Below are 23,316 nucleotides of genomic sequence, written 5' to 3'. Positions count from 1 at the left end.
ACTCCTGGTTTTGATTCTCAACATTTCAACTTCCGAGTCTTCCAAATGAGGAAGAAGAAACTTGGTCTGGGGGACCCCAAGGTAGAGAAGTATGGTCTGTATCAGGGGTGTCCAATCTTGGCAACTTTAAAACCTGTGGACTTCAACTCCCAGAATTCCCCAGCCAGCCATGCTTGGCCATTTTAAGACTTGTGGACTCCAATTCCCAGAATTCCACAGCCAGCCATGCTTGGCCATTTTAAGACTTGTGGACTTCAACTCCCAGAATTCCCTAGCCAGCCATGCTTGGCCATTTTAAGACTTGTGGACTCCAATTCCCAGAATTCCTCAGCCAACCATGCTTGGCCATTTTAAGACTTGTGGACTTCAACTCCCAGAATTCCCTAGCCAGCCATGCTTGGCCATTTTAAGACTTGTGGACTCCAATTCCCAGAATTCCTCAGCCAACCATGCCCACCTAGGTTTGGTGGCTCTCGGTGTTTTCTTTTCTGTGGGAAACGGGTCCAAATGGCTCTTTGAGTATTTAAAGTTACAGACCCCTGGGCTAATCGCTCCAATCTAAGCCATTTTACAGGGTTGCTATTGTGTGGGGGGAAAAGGGAGAAGGAATAAATAAATTGGAAAAATTGGAAAGGAGATTCTAGATCGGGGTGTCCAACTTTGAGAACTTTTCAGATGCGTGAACTTCAATTCCCAGAATTCTGGCTCACCGCACAACCCCACCGTTCCAGCTACTGGATTTAAATATCGTAACATTAAGTCTCCCACTCTCTGCTTCAGAGCTCCCCAACGAGCCCGGGGTCGATGCACAATTTAGGGCCTACCTACCTCCAACGCCGTTTGATTGAAGAGAGTAATGAACTGGGCGGTGAGGAGAACCACCACTTCCTCCCGCAAATATTCTGAAATGAAAACACAAACCACCATCAAGTCGGGAAGAGCCTTACTGAGGCTGAGGAGGCAGGAGGCCCTTTTTACTTGGGGGGGGGGTGTTGAAAATAAAGAAATGAAGGATTAGTCATAAAACCGTCCCTCTGTGCCTTACTTTTGAAAGCTCTACTTGGCAAAGTTCAAGGTTGGGTTCACACAACCCTCTGAATCAGGCAAACAAAAGATCCTGGTTATGAACTCTGTTAGAGAGTTCTAAAGTTTACGGCGATGTGCAAACTCTGTTTATCTGGTTAATCTGTAACAGGGATCCCCAAACTTGGCAGCTTTAAGACTTGTGGACTTCAACTCCCAGCTCTGCTGGCTGGAGAATTCTGGGAGTTGAAGTCAGTGGTGGGTTCCTCCCAGTTCGGCCTGGTTCCACCGAGCCGGTAGCGGTGACGATAGGCAACTCAGCTGGGATCGTCGGAGGGTTTTAAAAGCATTTTTTTTACAACCTCTTTGGCTGAAGAGGTTGTAGAAAAAATGGTTTTAAAAGTTAAAAAAAAAAAAGTTGGCCATGCCCACTCAGTCACATTACCCCCCACCCCCCAAGCCATGCCGGTAATAACAAATTTTACATTTCACCGCTGAGTTGGGGGATTATGCCACACAAGAGTTATTTACAAGGAGCCACCATGGCTAGAGATATCACTAATGACACAGGAAATGCACAGGACCAAAACGGATGTCCTTTCTGGTGGGCTAATGGTTGATTTAAGGAGTAATATGGATGCTTTATCCCTTACCATCAAGATTAGACTAATTAGTCCAATCGTAAAGGGAATTTTCAGAAACTTTCTACAATGGGTAGATTTCATCTTGGCAACGCTCGTGCATCCATTTTACCGCTTTTTAAACGTCTAAAAACAAAAAAAGGTCAAAAGTCCCCTTACTCCTACTCTGTGGGTCGCAAAAAAGGGGTGCAGAGAAGATCTACGAAGATGATTACCGGACCAGAGGCTAAAACGTACGAGGAACTTGTTGTGGCTCCGATCACCGAGCCTATGTTATCAGCAGGAGAGGACTCCGAGAGTGAAGGAGAGGAGTTGGCAAGGCCTCCCTCTCCAGGACCCTCCTCTCTGGCAATGCCTCCGGTGTCCTCCGAAGGCCAAGAGATAGGCCCGGGGCCAAGCACTTCCACACAGCCACAGGTGGACAGTAATGATGATGATGATGAGTCTTGGCTGGACCCTCGACAGCGTCGCAGAGATAAGCGCACGCAGCAGAGGAAGAGGCGTGCCAGGGATTAGGCTGAGTCACTGGACCATACCCCACAGGGTATAAAAGGGGGTGTGGTGGCCATTCAAGCTCTGTGACGAGCAAAAACTGATATTGAACAAACCTCTCTGCATTGCTGGACTTTTTGAATATTCTCTCATCTGTTGTGTGTTGGCTTTGAAAAACACTCCCTTCGTAAGTAAAAGACTCTTGGCAGGCAGCCACTGGGTTGCTGCCAATTCTGCTCTTAGAGAAACCTTTGTCGGCTGGTTTAGTTCACTATTGACTGTCTGTGGGGGTGCGTGTGTGAGACGGGAACAGAACAGAACTAAGTAGGTCTATTGTAACAAAGAGAAGGACTAGGGGTGACAAGATAGCAGTCTTCTGATACTTGAGGGGCCGCCACAAAGAAGAGGGAGGTCAACCTATTCTCCAAAACACCTGAAGGCAAGACAAGAAGCAATGGATGGAAACTTATCAAGGGGAGATACATGTTAGAACTAAGTAGAAATTTCTTGAAAGTGAGAAAAAAATTAATCCATGGAACAGAAGTTGCCTTCAGAAGTCGTGGTGCTCCATCACTGGAGGTTTCTAAGAAGAGATTGGACAACCATTTGTCCCGATGTAGAGTCTACTGTTTGAGCAGTGGGTTGGACTAGAAGACCTCCAAGATCCCTTTCAACCGTTATTCTATGTTCTACATTCTAAAAAGGGACCACGTGCAGCCCACAGCCTGGGCAACTATGACACCGCCTGTTCCTGCCACAACGAGGGTCTCCTCACCTCTCACAGAGCTAAACTGATGGAAGGGGTTCTTGTCTTCTTCAGCCAATTCTTCATCTGCCAAGTGTCCGTTGGGCACATATCGGCATTCATCACCGAGGGAAGATTGCGGAAGTGCCACAGGGGTGCTGCCGTAGCAGCTTCTTCCCGTGGCCTCTTCTTGGCCGCCCTCATGCCCTATCAGTGGCTTCTGCTCCTCTTCCAAGGCATCCTGCGGCACCCTTGCAGGCTGAGTCGGTGGCTGTATGTCGTAGTACATCGTCATCACAATAATTTGGAGCACAATCCACACCAGACACATGAAGAGCTGTCGACGGGAGTCAGAGCCGAGAACGGAAGAACAGAAAGCATTTTTGCGTTAACACAGAATTGAGTGCAGGGAATAAAAGGGAGCCCAGGAATAACCAGAAATCCTTTTACTCCATTTCATACCCTTTGTCCTTCAAAGGACAAAGGGTATCCGATGCTGAAATTTTTAAGACAGCACTGAAGGATTATTCACCAGCAGCATTTATACAACAAACGACATTAAATAAATATTTAATTAACCTAAAGCAGGGGTCAGCAACCTGCGGCTCCGGAGCCGCATGTGGCTCTTTGGGCCCTCTGCTGTGGCTCCCTGTCAGGTGATCCCACCACGGTTGGCCCCGCCCCTCACCCTCCCCGCCCAGTCACGCCTGGCTTGAGAAGGTAAGGGTGACAGTGGGGGGTGGAGAAGCGGCCAGAGCAGAGACAGAGAGATACAGAGAGAGGGGGGGAGAGAGAGAGAGAGAGATGTAGAGAGATACAGAGAGAGAGGGAGAGAGGTGGGGAGGGTGGGAGGGAGAGAGGGGAAAGAGAGAGATGTCAAAATGATGTTGTGGTTCCTGGTGTTTTTTAACAACTGGTTCTCTGCCCTAATGACTGGCTGGGTAGGCGTGGCTCAGGAGGGGTGTCATGTGACTGGTGGAAGTGAGTGACATTGAGTTGGCCACGCCCACCCAGGTTTTGTGGCTCCCGGTGTTTTCTTTTCTGTGGGAAACGGGTCCAAGTGACTCTTTGAGTATTTAAGGTTGCAGACTCCTGACCTAAAGCTAGACTGAGATCTCCATGAACCCAAGGAGGCCTTGTTTCTGAGTAGGCTTGAATGATGATAGGAATTTAAAATCTTGCTTTTAAAAAGGGCCTTTTTTAAAAAAAAAAAACATGCTTTTGAGCAGGTTTCTAACGGTGATGATTCAAAATTTGGATTTGAACTCATTTCAACGTTACTGTAATTATACCTATGGTGAAGTGAGAGAAGAAATATACTTGGAAGAATGTGAACTATTGCAGTTTGATCTAGTGCAGGGGTCCCCAACCCCCGGTCCGTGAATCAACACCGGGCCGCGGTATTCAAGCAACCAGGCCGCGTAAAGAAGCAAAGCCCCATCTGGGAATCAGAAAGCACATGAAATCACGCCCCCTCCGGGCCACGGAAAAACCTTTCTCCGCAGAACCTGTCCCTGATGCCCAAAAGGTTGGAGGCCACTGGTCTAGTGGTTAAGACTTTGAGCCCATCAACAAGAGTTGGTGTTGAGTTCTAGTTCCACCTTAGGCATGAAAACCTGCTGGGTGACTCTGAGCCAATCATTAGGAGACTATGAGTTCTCCTAAACTTCTTCTAGTTCCCGCCTTAGGCACGAAAGTCAGCTGGATGACTTTGGGCCAATCACCGGGAGACGGTGAATTCTAACCCCGCCTTAGCCAGGAAAGCTATGTTGGCTGACTTTGGGCCAGTCACTGTCCCTCAGCCCAACCCACCTCACAGTGAGGAAAATAGGAGGAGGAAGATGTGTTGGAGAAATTCACCACCTTGATTTATTTGTAAACATAATAAAGGTGGAATATAAATAAATAAATAAGCCAATGAGATGATCAAGGGGCCGAGGAATGTTTTATTTTTCACTATACAATTCTCTCCCCAGTACAGGTAGTCCTTAACTTACGATCACAATTGAGACCACCAGAATTTCTGTTGTTAAGAAAAGCGGTCGTTAAGTGATTACTGCCTGATTTTATGACTTCAAAAAATGTTGGACTACCCGAAAATAAGACCCCGTCTTATATTTTTGTGAACCCTGAAATAAGCGCTTGGCCTTATCGCCATGCGCTCAAAAGCCCGATTGGGCTTATTATCAAGGGATGTCTTATTTTTGGGGAAACAGGGTAGTTTTGTAACTAATCTTATTAATATTTTAACATTAACAGGAGCCATGGTGGCGCAGTGGTTAGAATGCAGTACTGCAGGCGACTTCTGCTGGCTGCCAGCAATTTGGCAGTTTGATTCTGACCGGCTCAAGGTTGATTCAGCCTTCCATCCTTCTGAGGTGAGTAAAATGTAAAGATTTTAATTGCTATCAATGTAAAGATTTTAATTGGTTTTAAATGGGATTTTAAATTTGGGGTTTTATAAATTGGGCCTATTATTTAATAATTTTAATTATTTTTAAATTTTGTCTGTCTCTGTGTTTTTAATTAGGCTGTACACCTCCCTGAGTCCTTTGGGAGAAGGGCAGTATAGAAATAAAATTAATAAATAAATAATAAAATAAATAAAATGAGGACCCAAATTGTTGGGGGCAAATATGCTGACTCTGTAAACCACTTAGAGAGGGCTGTAAAGCACTGTGAAGCGGTATATAAATCTACGTGCTATGGCTAATTTGTGATATTAATTGTAAACAAACCCTTTGCGGAGTGAGACGGGGCAGCATATATACATTTAATAAATAAATAATGCTTCCAAAAAGAACAAATTCTTGTGACTTACCCCAGGGGATGTAAACTTATTGACCACGAAAGGCCCCAGATGGAAATTGCAGAGACGCAGGAAAAGGTTACAAGCTGGTCCTGGAAGCAAATATGACAGAACACGTGTATGAAGAAGGCATGCAAGTTACCAGCCAGGACATTAGTATCTTCTGCAGTGACCTTCCTTCAACCTCCAAGCCACCCAGAGTTGCTATATAGAAATTTAATCAATCAATCAATCAATCAATCAATCAATCAATCAAACTGAGCCTGGTGGCCCAGTGAACTAAACTACTGTTAAAGTAGTATTTAGCTGCCAGCTACCTGCAATTACTGCAAGTTCAAATCTCACCAGGCTCAAGGTTGACTCAGCCTTCCATCTGTCCGAGGTAGGTAAAATGAGGACCCGGTTTGTGGGGGCAATAAGCTGACTTTGTATAAAATAGAACACTGCTTAGGGGGGGCCAAAAGCCCTACTAAGCAGGTATATACAAAAGTATGAAGGCTATTGCTTAACGCATTGTAAGCCGCCCTGAGTCTCCGGAGAAGGGTGGCATATAAATCAAACTAATAAATAATCAATCAATCAATCAATCAATCTTCCTTTCCCCATAGGATGGCAGCTACAAGAAAAAGACTCTTCTTAGTGGTGGTGTTGTGGTCCGCCGGCAGCCTGCAGAGCTGGCAGCAGAGTCGGGCAGTGAAGAGGCTGGGGAGGAACATGGGCCAGTCCTGGAGTCTGGGGAAGGTTGGACGAAGGCTCTGCGTTGGAGGCAGAGTTGGGGCCAGGGCCATCTGGGCGTTATGTGTGGACTCCAGAGCCTCCAGAGTCTAACGTCAGCGAGGCAGAGGAACAAGAGGAACCTAGTGCACACATGCACAGAGTTGCCAGAAGGCAAGAGCAGCTAAAGCAAGAGGGACGACTTGGGAGTAAGGCCAGGAGATGATTGGCCCCTCCCATAAGACGTAAAGGTGGAGCAAAGGGACATGAGCCTTTGCAGGAAGCAACATTGTTCGTTCTGGTCGGTTTAAATTCTGACGGTTGCCACACCACACTAGAGCTGAGGGATAGGGAGTGGGGAATAGAGATAGCTGGGGTTTGTAGCCAAAACAAAATACTTTCTCTTGGGAACCAAGGTCATTCCCACAGGTGGTCCAAGAGAGGAGGAGTGAAGTTACCAGGCAACCGGACAACACCTTGATTGGACCATGTGACTGATTGTTTGGGGAAGGGGGAAAACTTTTACTTTTAATTAGGTGAAAACCACGGGAACATTCAGAGTCGTTTTTCACCAGTCTGTGCCAATATGGTATCTCCAAATAAAACTGAATCTACCTATCTCGGAGTTCTGTTTGCTGTGGGTGTATTACTTGGAACGCTGACAACTTGTGGTGCTCCCAATGTAAAAGATTAAATTTTTCCCCTGTCCAGTCATTTCCTATGCTAATGCTATTGGGTAATGCTTAGCTAATGCTAAGTTACGTTTTCTGGCTGAATTGAGCCCTAATCCCAATTCTGAGATGCATTTTGGTCTAACTCTTCACGGAAAGCTCTTACTTGAAAATTGAAGGTGTTTTTGTGCTTTTCAGACTGTGAGGATGGATGCAACCACTAAGATTTATTTCAACATCTGGGCAGCTATAGGTTCCTCAACTTGTTCTACAACTTCCAAGCAATTTAGAGCATATAAATAATTCTTTCCAGTTGCTATTTCTGCTGCCGTCTTCAAAATTAAAGAAAAAATATTTGTGTTTTCATCGAAACAGCACATGTGCTTGTTTAAAAACTGTTCTGAAGTTCCAACGTTAGAGAAGTCTATCTTCCAAAACTGGCCTTTTTCATGCCAATTTTAATTTCATCCACAAACTGCCTTGGCTGAATAAAATCCAGCGCTGGTAAAGGGCCTACATAACCGATCTTCTATATTTTTAGTTATTTTTATTTTCTCCTTCCAGAAATCCTCTCAGAGGATGAAAAGAAGGCCAGTGACAAAACACAGGTAGTCCTTGATTTACGACAACGGTCAAGCCCAAAATGGCTGTTGGTCCCTCTTTAAGAGAAAGATTTCTTAAGTGAGTTTTGCCCCCATTTTACAACCTTCATTGCCATAGTTGTTGTTGTGGCCCGTCAGCAGCCTGTGCAGCTAGTAGCTGATTCCGACAGCGAGGAGGCTGGTGTGGTGCTGCGCTAGCAGCCTGTGCAGCTGGCACCCGAGTCGGACAGTGAGGAGGCTGGAGAAGATGTGGTGCCAGAGGCGGGGATTCAGCCAGGGCCTTCAGAACCTCCAGAAGCTCCCTTAAGTGAAGAGGACGAAGAGGAGGAGCCTCTTCTTGATGCACGGGCGCGCAGAGCTGCCAAAAGGCAGGAGTGGCTCCTCAGGAGGAAGTCTCCTCGAGAGTAAGGCTTGGAGTTAATTGGCCACTCCCTTAGCCTATTTAAGGAGGAACGCTGACTGAAGCAATTTGCAGGGAACAACTTCATTCACATACCTTCATGTCTTGTCTTGTTTATCTTATCAGCTTCCTGCAAATTGCTTCTGTGCATTCTGCCAACCACATTAAGCTTTCAGTTATTATTCTTTGAATTCTTGGCGGCTGTTAATGCAGTTAATTAACAGCCATTGTTGTAAAAGATTGGTTTATTTAGTAAATTAAGGTTTGAATGGATTTTGTGTGTACTGCGGTCTTTGGGGTCCGTAACTGGGGCAGAACAGTTGTTAAGTGAATCATTGCAATGGTTAAATTAGTAACACGGTTGTTAGCAATAGCACTTAGACTTATATACCGCTTCAGTGTTTTACAGCCCTCTCTAAAAGGTTTACAAAGTCAGCATATTACTCCAAACAATCTGGGTCCTCAATTTACCGACCTTGGAAGGATGGAAGGCTGAGTCAACCTTGAGCTTGGTGGGATTCTAACTGCCAAACTGTACTCAGCAGAAGTAGCCTGCAGTACTGCATTCGAACCACTGTGCCACCAATGTTGTTAAGTGGCTTCCCCATTGACTTTGCTTGTCCGAAGGTCACAAAAGGCAATCACGTAACTCCAGGACCCTGCAACCGTCATAAATATGAGTTGCCACGTGTCTGAATTTTGATCACGTGACTATGGGGATGCTGCAATGGTCAATGGTGTGAAAAACGCCTCATAAGTCACTTTTCCAGTGTCGTTGTAACTTTGAATGGTCACTAAATGAAATGTTGCAAGTCTACCTGTACTGCAATGCAAACTTGCAGTGTTGTTCTGCCCCAGCTACGGACCCCAAAGAACGCAGCACACACAAAGTCTGTACAAACCTTAGTTTACTAAATTAAATCAGTCTTTTTCAAGCAAAGGCTGTTAATTAACTTTCTTAACAGCCTACAAGAATCCAAAGAATAAAAAATCATAATCTTACTAGGGTTGGCAGAAAGCCCAGAAGCAATTTGCAGGAAACTGATAAGAGAACTAAGATCAGGATGCGAAGGAGATTGAACGAAGTTGTTCCCTGCAAATTGCATCTGTCGTCGTCCTTCCTTAAATAGGCTAAGGGAGTGGCCAATTAGCCCCAAGCCTTACTCTCGAGGAGACTTCCTCCTGAGGAACCACTCCTGGCTTTTGGCACCTCTACGCACCCGTGCATCGAGAAGAGGCTCCTCCTCTTCTTCCTCTTCACTTATGGGAGCTTCTGGAGGTTCTGAAGGCCCTGGCTGAATCCCCGCCTCTGGCACCACATCTTCTCCAGCCTCCTCATTGTCTGACTCGAGTGTCAGCTGCACAGGCTGCTGGCGCAGCACCACACCAGCCTCCTCACTGTTGGAATCAGCTACTAGCTGCCCAGGCCGCGTACGGGCCACAAAAGTGTTGACACAGGATGTCAGTTCTTGTGGGGGAGGGTCTGTCAAAAGCAGAGTCCTTACCAATAATCAGCCCGACCTGGCGGCATGCCATGACGGCAGCAAAGACCTTGGACCTCTCCTGCGAAGTGGTAGAACGGGTGAGGTATCCAAAGATGGAGGCACCTGCTCCAGTTCCCACACCTGTAGTGGAGAGGCAGAAAAGTCCGTGGGCAAAGGAAAGAATGGTAAACCTTTGCTCATCCACCCACCCAAAGCACATTACCCAATTTAGCCCTCCCTGTCTGACACTTTGACACCTAAGATTAAAAATCAGGCTTGATGGTGCTACATCTTTTCTATCCTGCTCCACAGAGTGGAGAGTTGGACTCCGACAGAAGGCCACTTGAAGAGGCTAGAAGCAGTTGAAATGTGGATTTACAGGCGGCTGTTACGTATAAATTGGGTTGACAAAATCAGAAATGAGGAGGTGATAAGCCGACTGGAAAAGCCAAGGGAGAAATCATCAAAACCATAAAAAAGCGAAAGTATTTTGGACATGTGATGCGACACCCGGAAAAATACAGCATCCTTCACTTAATCCTTCAAGGAAAGATTGAAGGCAAACGAGGTTCAGGCAGAAGGAGAACATCATGGCTTCAAAATCTAAGGGACCGGTTTGGACAAAACTCAGCAGCACTTTTTTGTGTGGCTGTTGATAAAAATAGGATCGCCAATATTATCGCTAACATCGAATGATGGATATGGCACAAGAAGATTGATACCTTCAAGATTTCAATATACCACCAAGAGCCTTGGTGGCGCAGCAGACTAAAGTGCTGTTAAATAGCACCAGCTGCCTGCAATTACTGCAAGTTCAAATCTCCCCAGGCTCAAGGTTGACTCAGCCTTCCATCCTTCCGAGGTAGGTAAAATGAGGACCCGGATTGTGGGGGCAATAAGCTGACTTTGGATAAAAAAGAACACCGCTTGGGGGGGGGCCGAAAGCCCTATTAAGCAGGTATATACAAAAATATGAAGGCTGTTGCTTAACGCATTGTAAGCCGCTCTGAGTCTCTGGAGAAGGGCAGCATATAAATCGAATCAATCAATCAATCAATCAATCAATTTGTCCAGTTAATATCTGGTTGGCTGGGCAAGATATTTTCTTCTGATGCAGTTCTATTTGTTAAATTTAGAACAAGGGTAACAAGACCAAGTGTAATAAATTTCAAATATTACAAAATCAGCTAAAAGCTACAAATCCAAAATATAATTGTAGTCCTGTACTTTTTTTTTTTTTAATTTGATTTATATGCCGCCCTTCTCCGGAGACTCAGGGTGGCTTACAATGCGTTAAGCAATAGCCTTCATCCTTTTGTATATTTATACAAAGTCAGCTTATTGCCCCCACAAACTGGGTCCTCAATTTACCCACCTTAGAAAGGATAGAAGGCTGAGTTGACCTTGAGCCTGGGGAGAATTGAACTCGCAGTAATTGCAGGCAGTTGGATGTTAAATGCTGCCTTAGGAGGCATTAGCCTCCTACACCACTCAGGCTCCTTGTGTAATACTCTTTAACACATTTTATTTTATTTTATTTGCACAGTACACACAGAAGTAAAGACTAACCAAATAAGCTATCTTGGCCCGACAGGCTAAATTGCAAAACAAGGTTATAACAGCACACTAATATTTTTTTGCTAAACCTTTTACCTAAGAGATTTAGTAAGTTGTGTAGACAGAGGAATTTGGAGCCCACCACTGGACACATCTACCCATAATCCACTTGTTCCCCTGATCATAATGAGAGAACAGTTTTGCTGTGCACAAAACAGATTAACAGATTAACAGAATTGGAAGGGATCTTGCAGGTCATCTAATCCAGGAGTCAGCAACCTGCGGCTCTGGAGCCGCATGTGGCTCTTTCACCCCTCTGCTGCTGCTCCCTGTCACTCAAAATGTACGTCACAACCGCCAATGTGCGACACTCGCCGGCACATGATTTATTGAGCTTTTCAACCCTCGGTAGGCCAACCATGGATAAACTCAAGAAAAGAAAAGTTTCAGAAGAAAACAGAACGTTTAATTCAACTACATATGCTAGTTTTGTGGCCGCTCCAAAAATAGTCAGGCCCGGGAAGGGTTTTGTGGCTCCCGGTGTTTTCTTTTCTGTGGGAAACGGGTCCAAATGGCTCTTTGAGTGTTTAAGGTTGCAAACCACTGATCTATTTATTTATTTTATTTATTATTTATTTTATTTCTATACTGCTCTTCTCCCAAAGGACTCAGGGCGGTGTGCCCCCTAATTAAAAACACAAAGACAGACAATATTTAATAATAATTAAAATTATTAAATAATAGGCCCAATTTATAAAACCCCGAATTTAAAATCCCATTTAAAACCAATTAAAATCTTTATATTGATAGCCCAGCCTGGTGGAACAACATGGTTTTGAGGGCACAGCAAAATACACGGAGATCAGAGATCTAGTCCAACCCCCTGCCCAAGCAGGAGATCCTACATCTGCCTCTACCTAGGAAAGAAGAGAAGCAAAAGGGCTGATGGACTTGCAGAAACCTAAGCCCCCGAATTAAGGAAAAAGTGAAGGAAGTTCTCCTATTTGTACCTCAAAGCTCAATTAGCTGAGTTGGGTTGAGTTGAGTTAGACTCGGAAAGGATAATCCTTCTCCTGTCCTTACCTGCTACTAGTCGGCTGCTGAGGAGCATCCATTTGGAGCCGCCAACGAAGTACATGAAGTTTCCTGAAAAAAAAAGACAACGGTAAGAAAGATTAGAAGAAACATGGCTTGGTGGAGCTCAGCCATATGTCACAGGACGAGAACCCCACCTGGAGTGAGGCGGCCAACGATGCCACCAAGGTTGACGGCACCTAATGCTGAACCGTTCATGGACAGCATGATGCTGGTTGGGATTTTGCGCACAGCAAAACAGCTCTCTCACGCTATGATCAGGGGAACAAGTGGATGATGGGTAGATGTGTCCAGTAGTGGGCTCCAAATATTTTAACAACCGGTTCTCTGCCCTAATGACTGGGTGGGTGGGCATGGGTGGGTGGGTGGGGTCATGAGACTGAGTGGGCGTGGCCAACTCTACATCACTTGTGCGGGTGGTACCTGTATGGGACAGGCAGGGTTGGGGAGGGAATCCAGGGATCTCCGGTGGGGTGGGGGGCAGGAGGAAAGAAAGATCCAACCTGTTTGTGTGTGCGTGAGTGTTGTGGCTCCGTTGCCTGAGCCTGGGCTATCGACAGATGCAGACTCTGAGAGTGAGGGAGAGGAGTTGGCAAGGCCTCCCTCTCCAGGACCCTCCTCTCTGGCAATGCCTCCGGAGGACACCGAAGGCCAAATGATAGGCCCAGAGCCAAGCACGTCCCCGCAGCCACAGGTGGACAGCGACGAAGAAGATAAGTGCTGGCTGGACCCTCGGCAGAGGCGCAGGGAGAAGCGTGCGCAGCAGAGGGGAAGGCCTGCCAGAGATTAGCTGAGTCACTGGACCACACCCCACAGGGTATAAATGTGGGTGTGGTGGCCGGTTCAGTTTGTGACAAGCAAAAACTGGAAATAATCCATGATCTCTGCGTTACTGGACTTTGCCTGCTTTATCGGACTGCATTTGGATTAATCCTTGTATTGTTGAAACTCTGCCTGTTTTATTGGAATGCTTGCAGTCTAATCTTTGTTTTGTGTGAGTAAAGTCTGAATTGGCAGCTAGCCACTGGGTTGCTGCCAGCTTTATCTTCAAAGAGTTTTGTCGTGTGGCTTATTAACTCCAGGCCGTCTGTGGGTGTGTGTGTGTGGTACGGGGACAGAACAGTGAGAGAGAGAGAGAGAGAGAGAGAGAGAGAGAGAGAGAGAGAGAGGGAGGGAGAGAGAGAGATTGCGTCAAGCTAGACTGAAGAGCTGGCTGCGAGAGGAAGAGAAGCTGGATAAGCTGGACCCAGAAGCTTCCCAGGTCCCCTCATCCCAGAAGCAGCAACCTCGCACTCTCCCCTCTCTGCTAGCCCCCTTCTTCGCATGGGATCGCCCAGCAGCAGAGAGGGAGAAGGGAGCAGTGGAGGCCGCGATCATTGAGGAAAGAGTTCCACACAGAAACGCCGCCCCCTTCTCCCTCTCCCTCTCCGTTGCTGGATGATCCTATGTTTCAAGAGTTCTACATTCTTGAATGGAGAAGAGAGTGTTGTGGTACGCCAGCAGCCCGCGGAGCTGGCTGACAGTAAGGAGGCTGAGGAAGAACGTGGGCCAGTCCTGGAGGCTGGGGAAGGCCCAGACGAGGGCTCTGTGTCGAAGGCAGAGATGGGGCCAGGGCCATCCTGGAGTGATGCGCAGACTCCAGAGCCCCCAGAGTCAGACAGCAGAGAGGCAGAGGAACAGGAGCTTGTTCCTAGTGCACGCATGCGCAGAGCTGCCAGAAGGCAAGAGCAGCTAAAGCAAAAGGGACAACTCGGGAGTAAGGCCAGGAGATGATTGGGCCCTCCCATAAGGCTTAAAAGAGAAACAAAGGCACTTGGGCCTTTCTGCAGGAAAGAAACGTTGCTAATTCTGTTTCCAGTCGGCGTCTCGTTTGTTTCTGAACTCCGTGGGGCTTTGCCAAGTAAGGCCTTTGGCAGGGTGTCAAAGAAGATAAAGGTTGGTGATTATCCCGAAGGATTTCTTCCGAAGGACTTGCTTTGCAACTAATTGGGACTCAGCTGGGAATGAACATAATTCTCAGCTGTTACAATAAAATAGGTTTTTTTGGGACTAATTGTGTATTGTAATGACTCAGTAAACCTAGATCACAACAGAGAGGCAGGCAAAGGGACCTTGGAGGTCTGAAGGGACAGAAGATGGCAAATTATCTTGTGAGGGCGACCTGTGCCAACCTCCCCTGGCAGGGTCCACTCACCTGCTATCTGAAACAAATTGGCAAACATGATGCTCCCCTTGGTTCGGTGCGTGCGATCGGACCAATATCCAAAGAAGGGACCTGTGATTAATCCAGCAAAGCTAAAGGCAGAGAGAGCCAGGCCCAGGTAGTATGGTTCAGCATTAAGCTTTTGCAGATAGGCCCAAATGGTAGGCAGGATCACCGCTGGGCGAGGAGAAGAGAGGAAAAAAAAGAGACACAAAAGTTAAGAAACTTGTTTTAAAAAGCATGCATCAGAAGACGCCCTCCAATAGCCAAAATTACAGAAGATCTTCGATTTACGGCCGCGGTTCAACCCAAAATTTCCATCTCAAAGCAAAACAGTCGTTAAGCGGGTTTTGCCCCATTTTACGACCTTTCCTGCCACAGTTGTTAAGTGAATCGCTGCAGTTATTAAATTAGTAACACCTGCTGGTAAGTGAATCTGGCTTCCCCGTTGACTTTGATGGTCAGAAGGTCGCAAAAGGGGGATCACATGAGCCCCAGGACACCGCAACTGTCATAAGTACATGCCAGTTTCCAAGAGTCTGAATTTTGATCATGTGACCATTGGGGATGCGGCAAAAGGTCATTAAGTGTGGAAAACATTTCTTTTCTACAAAAGAAATGAATGATTGGAATGTTATCTGCTTTAACTGAGCTTTATTAAGATGTTGGATTGTACTATTTGGAACAAATAAGATTTAGACATTTCAATAAGTTTAATATACAAAATTGTAAAAGGTGGAATATTTTTGATTGTAATCAAAAATTGGAGTTAAAATTTAAGAAAAATAATAGAAAAAGAAATGAACAATTGGAATGTTATATTTATTTTATTTGTTTATTTATTATTTAAATTTTTATACCGCCCTTCTCCCAAAGGACTCAGGGCAGTGCCCAGCCAACACTAAAACACACATATACAAAAAATTAAAAAACAATTTAAAAATATATTAAATAATTTGGCCTCCATCTTATTAAAAAACCAGAACAACCATTAAAATTCATGTTTAGGCCAGCCCAGCTTGTTGGAACAATAAGGTCTTGATATTTAATACTTAACTGAGCTTTATTAAAATGTTGGATTGTATTATTTGATAAAAGAAAAATGTTTATGATTATAATAAGGGGTTTTAAAGAAATATTGAGATTATCTTATGTTGTGAGATTTTAAATTTAAAGGATTTAATTTAGAGATGAAAAGGGAAAAATTGAATCTTATTAAGATTAGAGATTAGGATGAAGGGTAATATTGGTTTATAAAAACTACAGAGAATAAACACGATGGCAAAAAGTGAATATTTAAATTGTGCTGGAGATGACTAAAGATTATATAAATTCGTGAACCGGCCAATACTCTGTTCAGAAAAAATGTATTGTATGTATGTTTGTGTAAAGAAAAAACTTTATAAAAAAAAAAGTATGGAAAACAGTTACAGGTCACTAAACAAGTGGCTGTAAATCGAGGATTACCTGAATCATCTTGAATGAAGCAGATTCCCACACCAAGATTTCTTGCCTTATGCCCCAGTCATTTCTTTTCTCATTTTGAAATCTCCGGTTTTCTTTTCTGGCTGGATGGAAGTTCAACCTTGCTCAATTCAAGTTTCGGATTGCAAAACCTTTGATCCCAGCGACGCAGCTGCTGTGGTTAGCCACGTTTCTTATAAGCCCTGAACCAAGCTGCGTGACTCCTTTGAACTTCTGTTGGCTGGGATTATACAAAAGGCTAAATCCAAACCCAAAATAACAAACCCACATTACAGCTTAATGCCAACGTCCTAAGCGGAGTCTTAACTTGCTTGTTTTCCCTTTAAAAAAACAAACAAACACCCTCATTTCTATTGCCAGTAATGTGGTCCTACGGAAACCACAACTAAGGGGAGGGGAAACAAAATTGAGGATTTATACATACATCTGCCTGGGAAGTATTTTTATTTTGGTATGTGCTTATATTTAAATGCAGTACAAGATGTGCTCCCCACAAAGGCCACCCTGTAGATTAGGTTGGACTGAGATATAAGTAGTCCTCGACTTACAATTATTTTTCTGACTTTAAGACGCACCGGAGTATAAGAAGCACCGAGATTTCGAAGAGGTCATCTTTAACTGCGCAGAAATGGACAAGACTCACTTTGGAACTCAAGGATAAAAGCGAAACTAAGTGCTACAAAATCTGGGCACAATTTTATGATTGGATAGATAACAAGAGGGTAGCCAAGGCAAATGTATAGCGTTAGAACAAAAATATAGATGTTATTATAGATAAATGTATAAGAGATAAATAAATATACAGATAAAAGGGAATAGGAATTAATATCATATCATATTATGCTTAAATAGTGAACAAAGCTTAAGAACTATATGTTTATATGAGTACTAATATTATTGTAAAGTGATGGAAGGTGTTTGGAACCAGTGATATCATATCTATGTCCAATGTTTTTTTTAATTTTATATTATTAATAAAAAAAACTTTTTAAAATATATACATATATTTGCGTGTTCAATACAGCCCTCTGGCCATCAAGCCAGACTGACTCAAGTTACACAGACGATACCACCGTACTGGGTCTTATTACAGGGGGGTTCAAAAATTATTCACATGGTGCTTACAAAACAACCTGCACCTGGGTTTTTTTTTTTTACCGCAGGCTGTGGCGGGATGTGCTCCGAATTAACATCCTTCAAATAAGCATCCAAAGATTAAGAAATTTGGCTGGGGAAAAAACCCCTCAAGGTCAGCTGATAAGTGAGAGGCACTTTAATTTATTAAATCCTACCTTTTCAGAGAGCAAAATCTACCAAATTTACAAAGGAGGTCTACCTAATTCTATGCTTGCGATAACAATCCTAGTTAGACGTGCAACTGACTCTCCATGCTCCAAATTTTAACACTTAACATCTGTTCTGGCTGTCTGAAGAGCAAGTCTCAGAAAGCTAGGCAGCAAACTTGATTTAAATTTAACAAACTTAGTTTAAATTAAGAGTCATTGACAGAGATGGATGGCTACAGAAACTGATAAACAATCCACATTACTGAAAACATGGTTTAATGAATAAATCACAACTGGTTGGGTACACAGAGTTCATTGTCCCATAACTCTTGTTTTATGTCTTACCCTTCCAGATGAACCAGTCAGAAAACATGACTAAGTGAGCTAATTCTACTTTATTGTAAGGCCAGGTTAACCTAATCTTACAAATCTGAAGGTGTAAATCTCCTGTCACCATTTTCAAGCAACTGAACAATTAGGGACAGTCCTTCCTAAGTTTCTCCCTCTGACCGTTGAGTCACTGAGGGCACCTATCACTCTTATCTGATTGTTTCCTAGGCACCATCTCTTCCCTTCATTCCTCAAGGCCATTTCCACATCCCATTACAGTTTATGCCCTGAGTTCACACCATGTTTAATTGATTTGATTTGTCAAACATGAAATCTTATTTCATTCTTTGACGAAGTGACTAAATTAGTGGACCAGTGAAATGCACTGAACACAGTATACTTGGGTTCAGTAAGGCAGTTGACAAAGTAGACTACTTCTTGGTAAGCTAAAAAAAAAGAAAAAGATGGGATAGACACAGGGATGGGATTCAGCCAGATCGGTCCGGTTTGGGCAAACTGGATGTTAATTTTAATCTGGATTGCTGAACCAGTAGTTACAAGGACTGGCTGACCCCGCCCGCTCCTCCCCTGCCAGGAGTCTCCACACAGCCCGTTTTGGATGCGAGGTAAGTGCAGAGACTGCGCGCATGCTCTAGGACCATGATGGCGAACCTATGGCACGGGTGACACAGATGGCACGCGGAGCCATATTGGTGGGCACGCAAGTGTTGCCCTAGCTCAGCTCCAGAGCGCATGCGCGCACCGGCCAACTAATTTTCAGGCCTTCCAGTCTCACCGGAAATCAGGAAACTGGCTGTTTCTGGCCTCCGGAAGGCTTCCGGGGGGATGGGGAAGGCTGTTTTTGCCCTCCCCAGGCTCCTAGAAAGCCTCTGGAGCCTGGGAAGGGGGAAAAACTGGCCTACTGGGCCCACCATGCCATCGCGTGCCAAAAGCAGGGAAAAATGTGGAGAGGTCATGTGCGCATGGGCGGGAGGGCGGGGCACATTGAATTATGGATGTGGGCACACACCCCCCACGACCCCCACGCTTTTGGCACGCGACGGCAAAAAGGTTAGCCATCACTGCTCTAGGACGACGAAAAACAGGCCTACTGGAAGTAACAGAAGTCCGGAAATGGGCCCATTTTCGGCCTCCGGAGGGCCTCTGGTGCCCAGGGGAGACGTTTTTGCACCCCTGGAGGCTCCAAGAAAGCCTCCGGAGCCTCAGGAGGGCAAAAACAAACACACACCCCCGTGGTGCAGGAGGCCACGTATGCCACCCCCCATGGCCACGCCCACCTAGCAACCAAGCAGCGAACCGGTTGTTAAATTTTTCAATCCCACCCCTGGATAGACAGCATCACCACCAGATGGATTTGTAACTGCCTGACAAACTGTACTCAACCAGTAGTCCTTAACGGTACTATGTCTACGTCAGTGGTGGGATTCAAATTTTTTTAGTACTGGTTCTGTGGGCGTGGTTTGGTGGCCATGGCATGGCATGGCATGGCTTGGTGGGCATAGCAGGGGAAGGATACTGTAAAATCTCCATTCCCACCCCACTCCAGGGGAAGGTTACTGCAAAATCCCCATTTCCTCCCGATCAGCTGGGAATTGGGAAGCAGAGAACAGATGGGGGCGGGGCCAGCCAGAGGTGGTATTTGCCGGTTCTCCTAACTACTCAAAATTTCCGCTACCGGTTCTCCAGAACTCATCAGAACCTGCTGAATGCCATTTCTGGTCTACATGTAGAGGAATAAGCAGTGGGGTACCCCAAGATTTCATTTTAGGCCCAGTACTCTTCAATATCTTCATACATGATCTAGACAAGGAAATAGAAGGGGAACTCATCAAAATTGCAGATGACACTAAGCTGTCAGGAATAGCCAACACTCCAGAAGGCAAGCTCAAGATCCAGATGGAGCTCAACAGACTTGAACATTGGGCCCTATCTAACAAAATGAAATTCAATGTAGGAAAAAGTAAGGTTTTACTCTTACGTAAGAAAAACCAACAGCGTAGGTAGGTATTGTTGTAGACGATGTGAAACTTGGCTTAATGCCAGTAACTGTGAGAGGGATCTTGGGAGTCCTAGAGGAGAATCACTTAAATACGAGACAGTAGTGTGTGGCAGCAACCAAAAAAGCCAATACAGTCCTAGGTTGCATTAACAGAGGGACAGAATCAAGATCACATGAACTATTAGTACTGCTTTATAAAGCCTTGGTAAGACCACACTTAGAATACTGCATCCAATTTTGGTCACCATATTATAAAAAAAATGTTGAGATTCTGGAAAGAGTGCAGAAAAGAGCAATAAAGATGATTGGGGACTGGAGGCTAAAACATATAAAGAACAGTTGCAGGAAATTGGTATATCTAGTCTAGTGAAAAGAAGGACTAGGAGTGACATGATAGCAGTGATCCAATATTTGAAGGCTGCCACAAAGAAGAGTCAGTCTATTCTCCAAAGCACCAGAAGGCAAGATAAGAACAATGGATGGAAACTAATCGAGGAGAGAAGCAACCAAGAACTAAGGAGAAATTTCCTGACAATAAGAACAATTAATCAGTGGAATAACTTGTAGTCCAGAAGTTGTGGATGCTCCATCGCTGGAGGCTTTTAAGAGACTGTTAATGTTTTTTTTAAAACAACTTTTATGGTATATTGTTCGCATTATTTTTTGTTGTAAGCCGCCCAGAGTCCCCAGGGAGTTGGGCGGCATAGAAATGTGACAAATAAATAAAATAAAATAAAATAAAATAAAATAAAATAAAATAAAATAAAATAAAATAAAATAAAATAATAAAATTAAATTAAAATAAAATAAAATAATAAAATAAAATAAAATATAAAATAAAATATAAAATAAAATAAAATAAAATAATAAAATAAAATAATAAAATAAAATAAAATATAAAATAAAATAATAAAATAAAATAAAAAAATAAAATAAAATAAAATAAAATAATAAAATTAAATTAAAATAAAATAAAATAATAAAATAAAATAAAATATAAAATAAAATAAAATATAAAATAAAATAATAAAATAAAATAATAAAATAATAAAATAAAATAATAAAATAAAATAAAATAAAATAAAATAAAATAATAAAATAAAATAAAATAAAATAAAATAAAATAAAATAAAATAAAATAAAATAAAATAAAATAAAATAAAATAAAATAGACTGGACAGCTACTTGTCTGGAATGGTATAGGGCAGTGATGGCGATGCTTTTCATCAACCAGAAGTGGCGAGAATCGGGAAGTGGTTGAGCCAAGAGGCAAAGATGGGCCTTATAAACCAGTTCCAGCAGTCCCGTGTAGATGTGTGAGGCATGATGGGAACTGTAATCCAAGGCAGAAGGCCTCAAATTAAGAAAGACTGAGATACACCCAATCTGTTCACACTTCCTCATTATTGCTAAATTTGAGGAAATGGACAATTTATTAAAGTGTTTGTGGGTTTAGTTAATAGTTCTAATTATCTTGGTTTCCTGCAACAGTTGTTTAAATCTCTTTTCCTAACATTGTTTTTCTACTGCATCCCAGTGATGTCTATGGAGCTTCTCAGTCATCCAGGTCATGATTGTCCCAAAGGTGCTTTTTCAAGAGGCAACTGGACTTTCTGGTTTTTCTTTGAAGACTTTTCACTTCTCATCCAAGAAGCTTCTTTAGCTCTGACTGGAATGGTGGGGAATGGAAGGATTTCAGATAATGAAAAACACTTCAGAAAGTTGGAAAGGAAGTCAAAATAATGATTCTGACGCCCGCAAACCAATAGAAATGTCAACATTTCCACCTGTTAGCTGCCAAACATACCTTAAGGAGGACAGGTAGAAGCTTGCTGGTTTGCAAACTGAAAAACACGCCACTGTAAAACAGGCTCCTTAGGTTTAGCAACCGAATTTGAATCTGCCGGTGAGTTTAGGAACCTTGCAGGTTGCAAGGCCAGAGTGTTGTGGTCCGCCAGCGACCAGCGAAGCTGGCGGCAGACTCAGAGAGTGAGGAGGTTGGGGAGGAACATGGGCCAGTCCTGGAGTCTGGGGAAGGCTCTGACGAGTGCTCTGCGTCGGAGGCAAAGAGGGGGCCAGGGCCATCCGACAGTTATCAGCTGCCTTCGGAGTCGGATATCAGTGAGGCAGAAGAACAGCTGGAGCTTGTTCCCAGTGTGGGCATGTGCAGAGCTGCCAGGAGAAGGGAGCAGCTAAGGAACAAGGGCCGACTCAGGAGTAAAGCCACAGGTGGACAGTGAATGGCCCCTCCCATAGGGAATAAAGAGGAGCGAAAGGAGAGTGGAGTTTGCAGGAGACAATTAGTTCAATTCATTAGGGTAAAGATCTGTTCCTGATTTCTTGCCAAGTAATTGCTGCTACAGCCTGGCGTTTGGAAGATATCGGTCTGGCCACTTTCCAAGGCTAATAAAGGTTTGTTAGTTGTGAAATCTCATGAAAGACTGTTTGCCGGGACTTTGCTGGAGAGGAATTTCCCTTTAACCTAAATAAAAGAGGTTTTATCAGGATGAGGAGTCTGCTTTATGATCTTGGGAGGCCTAGGTCAGAACACAAAGGAGTGCACAAGGCGATGCAGGAGAGAGAGAGAACCTTTTCCTCATACCGGTAGTTCTCAACTTACAACCGTAATCGGCCCCGGAATTATGGTTGTAAATCATGGTAGTCATTAAACAGGTTACCATGTGACTGCGTCCAATTTTACAACCTTTACAAAACTGGTCACGAAGCAAAAAAGCATGGTTGTTAAGCGAATAACATGATCATTATTTATTTATATTTCTTTATTAGATTTTTTTACCCGCCTTTCTGACTTTTACAAGTAACTCAAGGCGGCAAACATATATAATACTCCTTCCTGCTCCTCTTTTTCCCCGACAATAATAACCCTGTGAGGTGGGTTGGGCTAAGAGGAGCTGGGGGGGCAGTATTGGCACAAAGTCACCTAGTGGGTTTTCATGCCTAAGGGGAAACTAGAACTCACAGTCTCCTGTTTTCTAGGCCAGCACCTTAACCGCTACACCAAATGGATTCTTCCTTAAGCAAACGCTGCAATTATTAAACAAACAGTTTTAACTAACGGGCAATTTTTTGTTTGTTTGTTTGTTTGCTGGAAACTGGACGTAGATACCAGTTTCCAGCTATAAATGCCAAAAATCGCAATCAAGTGATTGTGGGATGCTGCCAAGGGCCGCATCAATGCGTTCATGTGATCGCACAAGGGGGAGGATTGCCATTGAATCTTCAAAAAACAGGTCACAAGAAGCTCTGGATATGACTGTGGTAACTTCAAAGGTTAGTAAGCGTGTGTGTATCTATCTATCTATCTATCTATCTATCTATCTATCTATCTATCTATGAATTATTCTACTCTACTCAGGGTGGATAAAAATCAATGATTTTTTTTAAAAAATCAAAAAAAATCAGATTTTTTTTTATTTAAATCGGATTTTTTTGATTTTTATTGAATTTATTTTAATAAAAAACTTTTGGGGTAAAAATCTATCGTAAGATAGTTTTCTATTTAAGATACATAAATAATTTAGTTTATTCAGCATGAAATGGAGCTTAGTTATGTAGCACGAGGCTGTATATTCTGCAACACTGGGACTATCGGTGAGTCAACAGTGGGTCAAAGGAGTAGCAGAGATGACAGTTGCTCTTTAAAAATTATGATTTAAATCGAGTTGATTTAAATCAAGCCTTTTTACTAGTGATTTAAATCATGATTTAAATTGTGATTTAAATCAACTCGATTTAAAT

The 23,316-nt window shown here is 43.7% G+C and overlaps 1 protein-coding gene across 1 annotated transcript in view; it reads right to left on the bottom strand.

Moving 5' to 3' along the window:
• The window catches only part of LOC117679779 (major facilitator superfamily domain-containing protein 8-like), a 36,299-nt gene that overhangs the window by 9,082 nt on the left and 3,901 nt on the right, over positions 1-23,316 (bottom strand). The window contains exons 2-7 of the mRNA XM_034442004.3: positions 14,428-14,613; positions 12,222-12,284; positions 9,603-9,722; positions 5,723-5,802; positions 2,932-3,238; positions 829-902 (exon numbers count right to left, since the gene is read on the bottom strand). Of these exons, the coding sequence (XP_034297895.1) occupies positions 829-902; positions 2,932-3,238; positions 5,723-5,802; positions 9,603-9,722; positions 12,222-12,284; positions 14,428-14,613 (830 nt within the window). The remainder of the gene's footprint in view (positions 1-828; positions 903-2,931; positions 3,239-5,722; positions 5,803-9,602; positions 9,723-12,221; positions 12,285-14,427; positions 14,614-23,316) is intronic.

The sequence above is a fragment of the Pantherophis guttatus genome, chromosome 6 (genome assembly GCF_059756535.1).
Source record: "Pantherophis guttatus breed Tessera chromosome 6, ASM5975653v1, whole genome shotgun sequence".
Taxonomy (NCBI): domain Eukaryota; kingdom Metazoa; phylum Chordata; class Lepidosauria; order Squamata; family Colubridae; genus Pantherophis; species Pantherophis guttatus.
The sequence above is the reverse complement of the archived record's forward strand: the minus strand, read 5'-3'. Positions and strand labels throughout refer to the sequence as shown.